The 15,420-nt window shown below is 35.6% G+C and overlaps 1 protein-coding gene across 2 annotated transcripts in view; it reads left to right on the plus strand.

The window, feature by feature from the left end:
• The window catches only part of DARS1 (aspartyl-tRNA synthetase 1), a 67,989-nt gene that overhangs the window by 45,970 nt on the left and 6,599 nt on the right, over positions 1–15,420 (plus strand). For both annotated transcript variants that reach the window (XM_047722498.1, XM_047722499.1), the window contains exons 6-12: positions 2,261–2,341; positions 3,320–3,379; positions 5,332–5,443; positions 6,528–6,662; positions 9,101–9,248; positions 13,318–13,464; positions 14,652–14,694. In XM_047722498.1, coding sequence (XP_047578454.1) covers positions 2,261–2,341; positions 3,320–3,379; positions 5,332–5,443; positions 6,528–6,662; positions 9,101–9,248; positions 13,318–13,464; positions 14,652–14,694 — 726 coding nt within the window. The remainder of the gene's footprint in view (positions 1–2,260; positions 2,342–3,319; positions 3,380–5,331; positions 5,444–6,527; positions 6,663–9,100; positions 9,249–13,317; positions 13,465–14,651; positions 14,695–15,420) is intronic.

Here is a 15,420-nt window from a genome sequence, read left to right on the forward strand (position 1 = left end):
TATACTAATTCTTAATGATTATATTTCATTACAGTCATTATATTTCTGATACTTTATTGAGAAATCAAGAGACAAAACTCAGTTGGTCTTACATTCCAGCAGTAACTTCCTTTCATATAAGATTTATCCCACATCTATTTTCTTCTCAGACATAAAAACTGTAAGTGCTCCTTATCATTGACTTTTAAAATACTGTAAGTGAACTTACACATATTTAGTACTTTTCAAATAACCCTGCAGTTTTGAGCCTGCAGTTCTCAGATCCGGCCTAGTTTGTGTCTACAGATGCATCATTAAATTTTTTTTAAGGAGTACACACTTCCTGCCCTCATCCCTGTATGTGTATTTGCTTGTGTGTGAGCATATATAAGATAGAGCAGTCAGGCAGATTAACAGATGCAGAAAGTTAGTCTCATACACACTCATCTGAGAGTAAGGTTATATATATATATTTTTTTTAAGATTTTATTTATTTGACAGACAGAGATCAGAAGTAGAGAGAGAGGCAGGCAGAGAGAGAGAGGGAAGCAGGCTCCCCGCTGAGCAGAGAGCCTGATGTGGGACTCGATCCCAGGACCCTGAGATCACGACCTGAGCCGAAGGCAGCGGCTTAACCCACTGAGCCACCCGGGCACCCGAGAGTAAGGTTATATTTAATTGGAATTGTCATGGGAACTCTTCAAGACTTAGAAAATCTTGTGTTTTTTACTGACCTAACTTGCCAAATTACTTTTTTTTCTTTGTGTAAGCTTCATTTCAAACCAACAGCATCAAGAAGTGTGTAACCTAGTAAAGGCAAACCAACATAAGGGTATGCTGACCAAGTAAAACAACCCCTATCTTCCAAGTAACATGTCTTTCTCAATACTTAAATAAATAAAATTTTAGTGAGTAGAGCAAGTAAGCATACTTCTGAAATAATCTAATTATCTAGCATTCAATACAAACTTAATAAATGCAGATGATAAATATAAAGCCTAAAGAACTTATAAATTTTGCCTTAATGGAAATAACTATAAAGTATCTCACAAAGTATGAAGTAGTATATCTTAAAAAGAGTCTTACAGTAAGCACTGGCACTTACAGTTACTTGTTTATTCAGCCAGCGTTACTGAGTACATACTTTGAGCCAACCCTGCATGAAGTTAGGGTGCTTACAACCTAATGAAGTGAACGTCTGCTAGTTATAAAAATAGCAGAGATAGCTGCTCCAGTCTACAGTTTTGCATTGGAAATCAAGTTTCTATTAACTCATCAAAGGGAAACACTATACTTGAGAATAGAAGATGGTGACAAACTATTTTATTATAAGGAGGACGGGAGTATCCTTCTGACACTTTCTTAAAGAGTCTGAACTGAATACTAAATGTGGTCTACCAACTGGAAGAATATCATTTCCTTTCCTGAATTAACTAAATTAGGTCTGTTTCCCTTTCGTGCTTTAACAGGTTTTCCAGGCATAGTTGGGAGTAACTAATAAGGTAACCTGTTTTTAAGAGTAGCCAAAAACCCTAGCTCATTTTTTATGACCTGTGTTTTAGCTCTAAAACATGCAATTAATGTGAGTGAATTTAACAAATAAAAAGGTATTTTAACAGCATAGAGGGATACGTTCTGTGGCAGCTCCAAACCAGGAGAGCAGCAGGAAATGAGATATAACATGTTTGATGAAAGGTGGAAAGGACGGGATATTTGGAAAAAGAATGAGAAAAGGAATTTGACAGACAGCAGAGTTGAGCTGACTTCGGTCCTAGCAGTAGAAATGGCCAAATGCTATAAACAGTGATAATAATACATTTGTTTAGTGGCCCCTTCAAAAGAGCAGAGTGTTTTCATATTCATTACTCCATTTGATTCTTACCTCAGACCTTCTTTTACAGAATAGAATATTGAAACTCTGAGATTAAATGATTCGCCTAACAACAGCTTTTACATGACAAAGCAAGGCCTTAAGCTCAGACCTCTTGGCCCCAGTTAGTACTTATTTGTCACACTGGTATGCACATTAGAGTTTACAAAGTATTTGTATATATGTCCTCTCATTTACTTCCAATAACCTAGGAAGGTTGGCAAAAATATTATGATTCCCATTTTATAAGTGAAAAAAACGTGTATGTCTTTGTTTGATTTTAGTAGGTAGTTTCAGTTAAGATATATGCAAACATAGCTTCATATTTATGTCAGCTTTAGATTTTTTTTTAAGTAAAAGATAACAGGTTTTGTGTGCTTCATGATATTTTTGGTAATCTCTCACTTTCAGATTTATGTGATCAGTTTGGCTGAACCCCGCCTGCCCCTGCAGCTGGATGATGCTGTTCGGCCTGAGGTGGAAGGAGAAGAGGTTAAAACTACATTTTTGAAATATTTTGCTTCCTCTGTATGTTTAATTTATAGATCATTGAAAACCCGATGTCCTACTTTTGTATGAAGCATCCTGTGAAGTGATTTGAGCTTCATTTTTTATCTAAATTTACTCTTCTATCAACAATTCTCAAACTTTTTGTTCTTAGGATCCCTTTACACTCTTAAAAATAACTTCCCCATAAACTTTTGTTTTTATATATCATTATCAATATTTATAATATTAGAAATTAAAATAGGAAATTTTTAGTATATATTAATGCAAGTAATAGTAATATAGATATGTTTATATATATTAATCATATATGAATGATAAAAATCACATTTTTGAAAAATATTTTTTTATGAAAAATATTTTTTCAAAAAATAGTTTAGTGTCAAGAGTGACATTGTCTTACATATCTACAGATCTTTGTAATATCTGCCTTAGTAGACAACAATTAGGCCTTGTACCTGCCTCTGCGTTCATTCTATCGTGATAGCACACATCACGAAGCCTTGGGAACACTCAATACAGAATGAAATCTGTCATTGTGAAAAATAGGTTTGACCTCATGGACTCCCTGAAAGTGTCTTTGGGACCTTCAGTGGTGCCCAGAACATACTTTGAGAATCACTACTCTGTCAGCTTTTATCTGTTCCTTCAGTCTTTAACTAGCAGGTAAAATCCAGGAATCAATGAAGGTACAAGTGGTTAAATTCTTCTGATGTTCCAGTAATGAGGCAAGGCTTTGGTGGGGTGGGAGAGAGAAAGAGAGCATTAACTTCTGTTCATTTGCATTTCTCTTTTTTCTATCTCTCTTTTAACAATAGTTTCTCTGTAGCCCTACTTCTTATTTCTTGGATCCCTAATTTGGGGGTATAATATTAACCGCATAAGCACACCTCTTCTCACTTAAAAGTAAACTGTGTTTGTGTTCTTAAAATTAGTAAAATCTGTTTTTTCATCTTTTTTTAGGAAGGAAGAGCTACTGTTAATCAGGATACAAGATTAGACAACAGAGTCATTGATCTTAGGGTATGCCTCATTTATTTATTAAGTGACATGACTTTGCCGAAATCAAGGTGGGTAGGAATAATACCACACCTCTCTCAGACTTCTAGAACTAATTGACATTTACCTGTACGTGTGACAATACAAGAAACAATTTACCTTTCTGACTGACCTTTCCCCTAAATATAATTGCAGGCAACAAGGATAGTCAAGTAATAATTCACAGGATATTGACCTGCTTTAATTTATTTTTTTTTTTAAGATTTTATTTATTTATTTGACAGAGAGAGATCACAAGTAGATGGAGAGGCAGGCAGAGGGAGGGGGGGAGCAGGATCTCCACCGAGCAGAGAACCCGATGCGGGACTCGATCCCAAGACCCTGAGATCATGACCTGAGCCGAAGGCAGCGGCTTAACCCACTGAGCCGCCCAGGCGCCCTGACCTGCTTTATTTTAAAATGACAAAGGAACGTGAAGCTAATAAGTGGGCTTACTGCCAGGTGATACCTGTTTTAGACAAGTTAGTAATTAAAAACACAACCATTAATATCACTATAAAATTATGAAAGAAATTATATGCACATATTAGAATGCGGACCAGGTGGAGATTAGTAATTAATGCCTCAATCCTTTGAATTTGATCTGAGCACAAAATTAATAATAAAGAGGTAGTTGGCCCTGGTGATTTGCTTAGTAATCTCATAGGTCTTCTGTTTCCCTTTCTGGTTTGGTTGCAAGTGAAAGAGTTCAGTGGTTTCATCATTGTAGTAAAACCAATGTCATCTTTCTTTCTTAATGTTTGACCACATCTTCCTCCTTAAATACTCTACCTAAAGCTTAAATCCTTTGTCACCTTAAAAGTTCTTTTCAACTTTTCTGCAATTGTATGCGTCTACCTTTTTTATACACTCATATGTCACCCCTGATTATTTGCTTTTTTGTCCCTTTTCCTTTTCTATTTTAATCTATAGTCTATAGGAAGAGCTATAACAATAATCAAAAGTCCTCTTGATACTGCCTAGAAACCTCAGAGTTTTCATAATTTGGCCACAGTAGATAGACACCATACTCTTTTTGTCCATGCTGTTTGTTCACACAAGTTATTGGTTGTGCCTGTAGAGTTTGGTACCAATGTATTTTTCTTTGGCATCTTTTTTTTTTTTTTTTTTTTTTTAATTTAAATTCATTGCCACTGTTGAAAAGTGGGGATTTACCCATTGAATCTAGATGGCTTTTCTTAAAAAGTTGCAGGTGAATTGGCAATACTGTGGCATGGCAACATTAGCTAGCACTCTAGATGGGGCATTATGTCCTCTGCTATGTGCTCCCTGCACCACCCAGCAAGTATCATTCCATTTATGTTATTTGTCTGACCCTTGTAAGTGTTCACATTTTATTTGATATGTATTTATTTATTGAGAGAGAGGGAGAGAGCTCACACGCACACACATACACACAAGCTGGGGGAGGGGGTGACAAAGGGAGAGGGAAAGAATGTCAAGCAGACTCTCCACCGAGCACTGAGCTGGGAGCATGATGCAGGGCTTGATCTCATGATGTTGAGATCATGACCAGAGTGGAAATCAAGAGTCTGACATTTAATAGGCTGAGCCCCTCAGGTACCCCTAAGCATTCACATTTTTAACCCCTGCTTTGTACATTTTGGAAACTGTTGTGTACTTAAAATCTTTTTTAAGCATCTTAATTTATATCTAAACTACTCTCTAATCTTTTATAGGCTCAGCAAAGTCGAGTTGGAGATGTCAGAGATTTTAAAGAGCAAAATTGCCATTCTCCTATAATAGGAAAAATTCCAAGATATATCCTTATACTAATTGTCATATAACCTAACTTTTCTTTCATATAATGAACTGTTTTCTCTGTGAACCTTCCAGGCAGGTGGCCTGGTTAGAAAATACTCCATCTCAGTTAATGTGTCAAATTGATTTCATTAGATTTTGTTATTCTCTTTTAGACATCAACAAGTCAGGCAGTCTTCCGTCTCCAGTCTGGCATCTGCCATCTTTTCCGTGAAACTTTAATTAACAAAGGTTTTGTGGAAATCCAAACTCCTAAAATTATCTCAGGTATGCTTTAAGACATTTCTCTTAATTTTTAAAAATAAATTTGCTTTCTCCCAAATTGTTTAATATTTTTCAATTAACATATAATGTATTATTTACCCCAGGGGTACAGGTCTGTGAATCATCAGGCTTACACATTTCACAGCACTCACCATAGCACATACCCTCCCCAGTGCCCATAACCCAGACCACCCTATCTTACCCCCAGCAACCCTCTGTTTTGTGAGATTAAGAGTCTCTTATGGTTTGTCTCCCTCCTGATCCCATCTTGTTTCATTTTTTCCTTCCCTACCCCCACACAGCCCCCTGCACTGCCTCTCAATTTCCTCATTAATTTTTTTTTTAATTTGAGAATCCCAACTGTCCCTTGTTTGTCCATGAGACCTTTTATTTGGAAGACTGTGCAGCACATATCACTGACATCAATAATACAGCATCTCCTTGTTTCAGAAGTCATTATGTGATAGTGATTATAAAATAAGGCAGTAACACATGAAGCAAGATTATTATTATGTAAGTTGCACCACAAGCTACTTTCATTATATAGGTTTCTTTCTAAATTGGTATTGTAATTTTGTTTTGTATATACTGCATTGTAATATTACTACCTACTACAAGTGGGAAAATCTCATTAATTCCCATTCTTATATGAGAACCTTATTTTAATCATTTTATCCTTTTTGGAGTTGCTTAAATAACACTAAAAAATGTGTTACAAATGGCATTTAATTATAAATCAAGAATTGAACATTGGATTCTTGATACTTAGAAAGATCAATAAGAATATCATTTCCTTTTTGAAAAAAAATGTTTACAACTCCAAAGTAGCTTTAATAGATTCGAAATTGATGCAGAAAAGGTGTGTGTATATCTGATGATGTAAAGTGAAGGTACAGCCAAAGAAGTAAATCTGTCCTAAATATAAATGGTTTAGAATCAGGTATAAGGCATATATAGACTATATATAGTGGTTTCTCTGAAAAAAATTTTTCTACATGAAATACTTAAAAGTATGAACTGTTTTTATTAGAAATTTGCATTGATAAACTTGCAGTTGGTTATAATAGCATAAATGTTTACATTTCAGCTGCCAGTGAAGGAGGAGCCAATGTATTTACTGTGTCATATTTTAAAAACAATGCATATCTGGCCCAGTCCCCACAGCTATACAAGCAAATGTGTATTTGTGCTGATTTTGAGAAGGTTTTCTGTATTGGACCAGGTAAGGTTTTGGTGGTTATGATTTTCTCGAAATTTTATTGATTGTACCATAGTTATGGTTTTAAGAACACATTTTACATTCACACATTCTGGAAGCTTAAATCCTTTCATATATTGGCTGTATAAACACTTGACTTTTAGGTAAAAATGACAATGTGGTTGGGTAGACATTTCCTAAAATAAAAATTTAAAAATTGTATGCTCGGTCGTTAAGAAGTAGTTGAATATCATTTATGTGGATAGATTCATAAGCATTTTATATTCCTACAGAAGATTGCTGAAGAAAATGTTTACCTTGGGAATAACTCATTTTTTTTAAAAAGATTTTATTTATTTATTGGACAGAGAGATCACAAGTAGGCAGAGAGGCAGGCAGAGAGAGAGAAGGAAGCAGGCTCCCCGCTGAGCAGGGAGCCCAATGCGGGGCTCGATCCCAGGGCCCTGGGATCATGACCTGAGCCGAAGGCAGAGGCTTAACCCACTGAGCCACCCAGGCGCCCCGGGAATAACTCATTTTTAAAAAATGCATGCTTTGAATATGAATACCCTCTGAAATATACCTGAGTATATTATTTATTATTATTTCAGTATAATTAGTACAGAATTAGCTGGGGCACCTGGGTGGCTCAGTGGGTTAAAGCTTCTGCCTTCAGCTCAGGTCATGATATCAGGGTTCTGGGATCGAGTCCTGCATCGGGCTCTCTGCTTAGCGGGGAACCTGCTTCCCCCCGCCCCCGCCACCACCCAACTTTCTGCCTGCTTGTGATCTGTCCATCAAATAAATAAAATCTTAAAGGAATTTAAAAAAATAAAAAGAACAGAATTAGCTCCTGTTTGGACTTGCCTTTTAACTCTCCATGAACAGGAAAGAACAAGTAGTTGCAATCTTACAAATGATGCATTTTGTTGTCCTTGATAGCCCCTTACTACTCTTACAAGTTTACAAATGTACTTCTGTGTACTTTGCTTCTAATTTTATTTTAAAGCTGTTTTGTTTTACTATTACTGTTTGTACTGTTCTTAGTATTGAGAATATGCTAAAGTCCATTAGAAATTAAAAGTTAAGCATGGACACATAATCATGTGGTAAATTCTTTAATGAAGCTGACTATAAGCAAAAACAAGCTTTGCTTCATTCTGTAAAACTTACCAAGTTATTTTATATATGTAAGCTTTTTGTAGCTGAAAAAGAATTAAATGCCTGCTGTTAGAGAAACTGGCGAGAGCATTAATTGTATTAATTTTCTGAATTTATTAACTAATTTGTTGAATGCCTACTGCATACATAGCCTTGTGCTAGATAACATGTACAAAAAGAAAAATCAACCAGCACTTCTCAAATGTTAATGTATGCATGAATCACTTGAGGATCTTGTTAAAATCCAGATTCTGACCAATAGGTCTGAAGGGAGGCTTGAGATTCTGCAGTTCTCACAAGCTCCCAGGTATGCTGCCAATTTGTAGACCATGTTTTGAGTGACAAGGTAATAAACATTGTCCCTTCTCCCAAGACAGAATAAGACATGCATATATATAGCAGTTGCAAGTAATAATCAACTGATTGTCACAGCAAATAATCAGATTGTGCTGTACAATCAGCAGATTGGTGTTAATTATGTAGTATAGATAGTGTAAAAAGAGGGAGAAGATGGAATTTGCTAGAGTTACCATAAACGCAAACTGAAGTGGGTTTAAGAACAGAGTAGGAGATACACACTACAAAAAAATGGCACTCCAGTCAGCAGAAGCAGAATAAGTGAAGATCATGGGAGAAAATAAAAGTAAGACTACATAGTGTTAAGAAGAAATGGAAAATAAAGGGTAAGATTAAATATGAAAGCATAAAAGCTTTAGGTTTTTTGTCATTTTATATTCTGTTGCAGTGCCATTTGGGAACCACTGATGATCAGTAGTTAATTTGTTAATTACTGAGCAAGGATGTGTTGTAGGAATCTTGATCTTAAAGTGATGTGAAAGATGGAGCAGAGCTAGAGTCAGGAAGACTGGAAAAAGTGGAAAGTGCAGTAAGGACAGTAAGAGCTGGACAGAGGTAATGGCTGGAATATACAATGTTACTTCACTGGTACAGATTTCATTTAGCTTAAGTTTTAATAAAATTGAGAAGAACTCACTATATTGAACCTATTTTTAATTATTGAGAAGACACTTCAGGATCGTGCATTCCCTTAGGATTCTTCAAAGCCTTACTTATTAATATACATTTGTTACAGCTTTAACTGCATGACTGTAGGACTTGGCAATGAGCTTGCTGTCCAAGAAAATGCTGAAATATATGACTTATCAAGTCTTTCAAGAATCCCTATAATAAAGAAAATAATACCATTTGAGTACTAGTAAATGAAATTTTGTACTTAAGTCCCAATTTTTCCAAAACTTTAAAACACCATTTACTATTTATTTCTTTTAATAATGTTACAGTATTCAGAGCTGAAGACTCAAATACCCACAGACATCTAACTGAATTTGTTGGTTTGGACATTGAAATGGCTTTTAATTACCATTACCATGAAGTTGTGGAAGAAATTGCTGACACCTTAGTACAAATATTCAAAGGACTCCAAAAAAGGTAAAAACAAATAATATATATCCCTAGATGGACTTAATGTCTAATCAGTTTGGGTTCTTCAAAATAATTCTTGAATTGAAACATGTAAAACTAAGTTTATATTGAACATACATATATGTACGGGATAGAGGACTTGCCACTTAGATGATCAATAGTTAATTAGTGAAAAAATGAACACCAAAAATAGTACTTCTGGATCCAAGTCAGTTGGGACTTCAGCTCGTTAATCTTATTTTGGTGGGGAAGTTTACCAGATTGTGAACCAACCTAACTATATTTTTTTCCTTTATGTTATATTCTGAATGTCTGAAAGAAATAGAGCCTATGTTACTTTTATAGCAGTTTATTATTAAACTGGTAGTGGTAATAATGTGATGATAAGAATTTTGCAGAAAATTATTAGACATGTTCAGGATGTTCAGAAAATTGAATTATGTAAAATGTTCACATTAGGTACAACCTCTAAACTGGCAAATAGTTTCTCCCTTCAAGGTCATTGAAAGTTGTTTACTTGTGATGATGTTTAACACAGAGAAAATAGGAAACGAAAATGGATGATAAGTTAAGTAGGATCAAGAGAGTCTTTTTTCCTTTCTCCATACTTGAGACAGTACTTAAATATTAAGTAAGCTGTAGTAGATTTGTCTAGCACTTTGATAACTGACAGAGGGCTATATTTGAAAATTTTATTTAAAGACCACTGATTTAACTCTTAAATTGTTGATGTATTTGGATATGCTTCATTGATATTTAAAAGGAGTTCAGAAAGGGGCACCTGGGTGGCTCAGTGGGTTAAGCCGCTGCTTTCAGCTCAGGTCATGATCTCAGGGTCCTGGGATCGAGTCCCACATCGGGCTCTCTGCTCCGCAGGGAGCCTGTTTCCTCCTCTCTCTCTCTCTCTCTCTCTCTCTAGAAAAAAAAAAAAAAAAGGAGTTCAGAAATATTGTGAATCTTATTTACTCCATTGCAAGTCTAATGAGTAATTTCAAGGACACAGAAATTAATCTTTGATCTTACAAAGATCTTATAGCATAAGGACTGATATTTTCCAAGCATTCTCTGCATTGCATTGGTACATTGATGACTAGCTAATTGTAGATAGCCTTTTTTTTAAACTTTTGTTCTCTGAAACATTTCAATACCATTTATTTTAAGCAACTTTCATTCAGATAGTCTATAGAACAACTAATGTTTCCTTATAAAATAAAATACCCTTAGAAACTACAGTGAAGGAGCAGAGCTTTTCTCATTTTCTTTTCACATTTATAATTCAAAAAAGTTTCTGAAGCCCATTTATCTTGTGTATTGATATCTACTCTCTATAATATTGGGATATGAAATTTCTAATTCGATTTTTGTAATAACAGATCAAGCATTAATTGGACCCTTGGGATTAATCAAATCTTTGTTTACAAATTAGAGATTCAAACACCATCATCACTGGACTTTTTCAAGTAGATTTAAGGTGGCAACCTAGAAATAAAAGCCTTCTTTTTTTTTTTTAAAGATTTTATTTATTTGACAGATCACAAGTAGGCAGAGAGGCAGGATGGCGGGGCGGGAAGCAGACTCCCTGCCAAGCAGAGAGCCTGATGTGGGGCTGGATCCCAGGACCCTGAGATCATGACCTGAGCTGACGGCAGAGGCCTAACCTACTGTGCCACCCAGGTGCCCCAAAAACCTTCTTTTTATATTCTGTAAGTCATTTAGGAATTTTAAGTTTCTCTCATTTGTAAGTTGGGTTATCTGGCTTGTGTCGTGATACCTCTGAAGTTTATCCTTAGTACTTATCTCTCATAGAAGAATAATAGACAAGTGTATTTTAAAATACTGACAGACATGATTAGATGAATATCCAAAGCAAAGAAAGGCAATTTAGAAATCAGTTATTGGGATCTTCTTAACACTTCTTACATCAAGATTTGAATAAACCAATGGCTAAGCTTTATTGCTCCCATGAAAGTGTTTAAGACTAAGCAGGAAATGATAATGTTTTAATTTCTACTGTTTTCATGGAATATAAACATACCTTTTCAATTCTATTAATTAAGTAAAATTTCAAGACACATACAAAAAAGAGACTAGCCTAATGAACCCCAGGTACTCCTCACCCACTTTCAACCATTGTTAACTCATGGCCAATTTTGTTTACACATTTCTGCCACCCCCTGTTATTTTGAAGCAAATCCCAGCTATCATTTCATCCATAAGTGGCAAAAATAATTCTTTTTAAATCTTACTAAAAAAATAATCTTCCAGGGGCACCTGGGTGGCTCAGTTGTTGGGCGTCTGCCTTCAGCTCAGGTCATGATCCCAGGGTTCTGGGATCGAGCCCCACATCAGGCTCCCGGCTTGGTGGGAAGCCTGCTTCTCTCTCTCTCACTCCCCCTGCTTGTGTTTCCTCTCTCGCTGTGTCTCTCTGTCAAATAAATAAATACAATATTAAAAAATAATAATAATAATAATCTTCCACAATTCAATACAGTAAACATGTGTCTTGTGCCTGCTGTTTGAAGGCTAGACACTGTACTATAGTAGTTATTCAAATGGGAGATTGGCACTCATAGACTTAGAATATAATGGGAGGGGCGCCTGGGTGGCTCAGTGGTTAAGCCTCTGCCTTCAGCTCAGGTCATGATCTCAGGGTCCTGGGATCGAGCCCCACATAGGGCTCTCTGCTCGGCAGGGGGCCTGCTTCTCCCTTCTCTCTGCCTGCCTCTCTGTCTACTTGTGATCTCTCTCTCTGTCAAATAAATAAATAAAAATTAAAAATTTTAAAAAAAGAATATAATGGGAATGGGGAAGAGAAAACATATTCATTAATTCGGTCTACATTGAGGATAACAAGTGTTAAAGGATTAAAAAGTTTTTTTTTAATACTTCTTCAAATGGGTATTTTATATTACTAACAGTGTTAGCTGGTAGGAGTTACAAAGTTTTTAATAATTTAATGACACTGTGGTGACAAAACAAGAGGAGACTAAGAAATGTGTTAAATACTTTGAATATTTAAATTTCATTTCTTTTTTTTTTTTTTTTTTTATTTGACAGAGAGCACAAGTAGGCAGCGAGGCAGGCAGAGAGAGAGGAGGGAAACAGGCTTCCCTGCTGAGCAGAGAGCCCAATGCGGGGCTTGATCCCAGGACCCTGAGATCATGACCTGAGCCGAAGGCAGCAGCTTAACCCACTGAGCCACCCAGGCGCCCTTAAATTTCATTTCTAATGTAAATAATTTCTTGATAACACTTTTTCCTAGTGTATACACTGTTTCAAAGAATGATTTTATGTGACATGGATAGGTACTCAATACCTACCAGATTTTTTTTCTTAGCTGTTTCTACTACTACGGAAGAGCCTGAAAGTCTCTTAAGGGGATTTTTGTATTGAGGCTGATTTTACACAAAACAACTCTCTTTAAAAGCATTTCCTTTTAGGGGCGCCTGGGTTGCTCAGTTGGTTAAGCATCCAGCTCTTGATTTTGGGTCTGGTCATGATCTCAGGGTTGTGAGCTTGAGCCCTGTATCGGGCTTGGCAGTGAGCACGGAGCTTGCTCAAGATCCTCCTTCTCTCTTTCCCTCTGCTCCTCCTCCCTCTAAAAACTTAAATAAATATTAAATAAAATAAAAGCATTTCCTTTTGAGTTACTTCTGAATTTCAAAATTGTTATCAGGGGAACACATAGAACTAATAGAATGTAAAGTAGACTCTTGGGTCCATGTCAGCCCCATTAGAGAATGGGTTCCCCAGACACCTAGGAGGGTCTGTGGGGCTGAGTGGCTCAGCTGAAAAAGGCACTTGGTTAATCATGGAGCTGCTGCCACTCCTGAAGCTACTCAGATTGCCCTTTCCTCATCATTGCACAGGAGTACAGTGATTCCTATGAAATGTTAAAAATGTTATTTCTTTGTTTGAAAAAAAAAGGATATCAACTTGTAGAAGAGTAAAGCTATCTGCTCATTACTTGTATTAGTAAAATTTTTCTTAAAAATTATGTTTATATATTGCCACAGTGACCCCTTGTGGGGAAAACACGACACTTCTTTTTTTAACTCTATCATTGTACAAATAGGTTTCAAACTGAAATTCAGACAGTGAATAAACAATTTCCATGTGAACCATTCAAATTTTTGGAACCAACTTTAAGACTCGAGTACTGTGAAGCATTGGCTATGCTTAGGGAAGCTGGAATCGAAATGGGAGATGAAGAAGATCTGAGGTTTGACTTTGTGATTTTTTAACTTTAGTGATTGGGTTTAAGGTATGAATGAATGAGTATATTAATGAATGATGATTTTTTTCCACCCAGATGATAAGCTTCAGTTTTATTAACTTTGGTGTATGATGCTGTTTTGTTTAATGTGTGGTCTGAAATACAACACTATGTTTAATGTGGTTTGCCTGAGCTTTGATAGTTTTGTCTATAAACACCATTTTTTACCCTATCACACCCCCATATTTGTAACACTCTAAAGAATATATAGGGACTTTGGCCTGTGATTTTTATCATCTAATATGTTACTTCTCTTTCTAAATCAGTGATGTTTGAGAGGGTAGAAAGCAGTCTTAATCCATTCCCACACAGGATTGGGGCATAAAATTAATGTCTCCAAAGTTATAAAAATATCTATTCTTTGTTATATAGTATTATGTTATCTAAATTCAGATCATAAAAATAGCTTATAATTTTGAATATACTATGTGGTTTAATAAACTACTATCTACAGTACTTTTATTTTTCTCCAAGGTTCTTAAAATATTTAACATTTTAAAATATTTAAGTACTTGCAATAATTTGTATGGAAATAGGATTGAAAGGAGTGGTTATTGTCTTTCTTAAGGCTCTTTTTAAGCATCTCCTTCATTGTTAGATTACATTTTTAAGGAAAACTATACATTCTATAATTATTTTAAGCTGAGCAGTATTTTCTTAAGTATTTTAGCAGTTGTTCTTACCTAAGATAGAAGATAAGTAACAGCCTCTCAGCTATAAAAACACTATTACATTTTAAAGACTTGGAAATACTGATTTTTATTTTATAAACCTTTGATAAATAGTAACAAAAGGAGAGACCATCTTGAAGTAGAGCTACTTAATGGCAAAAATAGCCTATTTGCTATAGTGAACTTTTTATATAACTGTAGGAAATTATATCATCCATGTTATTTCTGAATCTATGAATTGCTACATCTGTTTATTTTATTTAAGTGTTTTTGAGCAGTACCTCCTAAATGTTGTCACTGTACTTGCCTTTTATAAAAGGAGGATAGACAACAATGTATTAGCCAAATTTTTATCCTTTGAGAACCTCAAATGAGAGGGGCCTTATTCACTTAAAACTTCTTAAGTTGCTATTTGATCTTCAAACACCTAATTTCATGAGGGGTTTTGTTTTTATTTTTCAGTACGCCAAATGAGAAACTGTTGGGTCGTTTGGTAAAGGAAAAGGTAGGACTCTTGTTCATGCTGGATTTCTTTTTCTAAATCTGAAACATATTCTGGTACTAAAGAACAGTTGCAGTAGGAACAGTCTTCCTGAATAAAAAACCGCAGGGAAGACTTTTTTTTTCAATTCTTGGAAAAATAAAAAATATTTAGACAGGCTTTGCTCAGTCAGTTTGATTAGCTCAGTATCTTTTTTTTGCACGGAGTTGTACTGAAGTCCCTCTAGAAGTGATACCTGGTGGCACCTGGATGTCTCAGTCCTTAGGCATCTGCCTTTGGCTCTGGTCATCTTCCCAGGGTCCTGGGATCCAGCCCGACATCGGGCTCCCTGCTCAGAGGTGAGACTGCTGCTGCTCTCCCACTCCGCTTGCTTGTGTTCCCTCTTTCGCTGTCTCTCTATCAAAAATAAATAAAATCTTTTAAAAACATAAATAAATAAAAAATAAAAGTGTTATCTGTATCAGACTGTCAGATTAGTCAGAAACAATCTCAAGATGATTTGAAATTATTTAGAAATGGCCTTCCCTGAGTACCCCCTGATAACTTATGAGACTTGAAGGTGAATGAGTTTCTTTTTGCCCTTTTTTTTGAAAGCTGCTTTCCTGTCTCATTTTCTAAAACTCCAAAGAATATAAAAGTTGAATTTAGTGTGGTCTTCCAGGAAATTAAAGACATGTGTAAATGAAAACAGTCCTTGAGCTCCTCCTGCTGGCTGCACTTAAAATTGAC

This window comes from Lutra lutra, chromosome 3, assembly GCF_902655055.1.
Source record: "Lutra lutra chromosome 3, mLutLut1.2, whole genome shotgun sequence".
Classification (NCBI taxonomy): domain Eukaryota; kingdom Metazoa; phylum Chordata; class Mammalia; order Carnivora; family Mustelidae; genus Lutra; species Lutra lutra.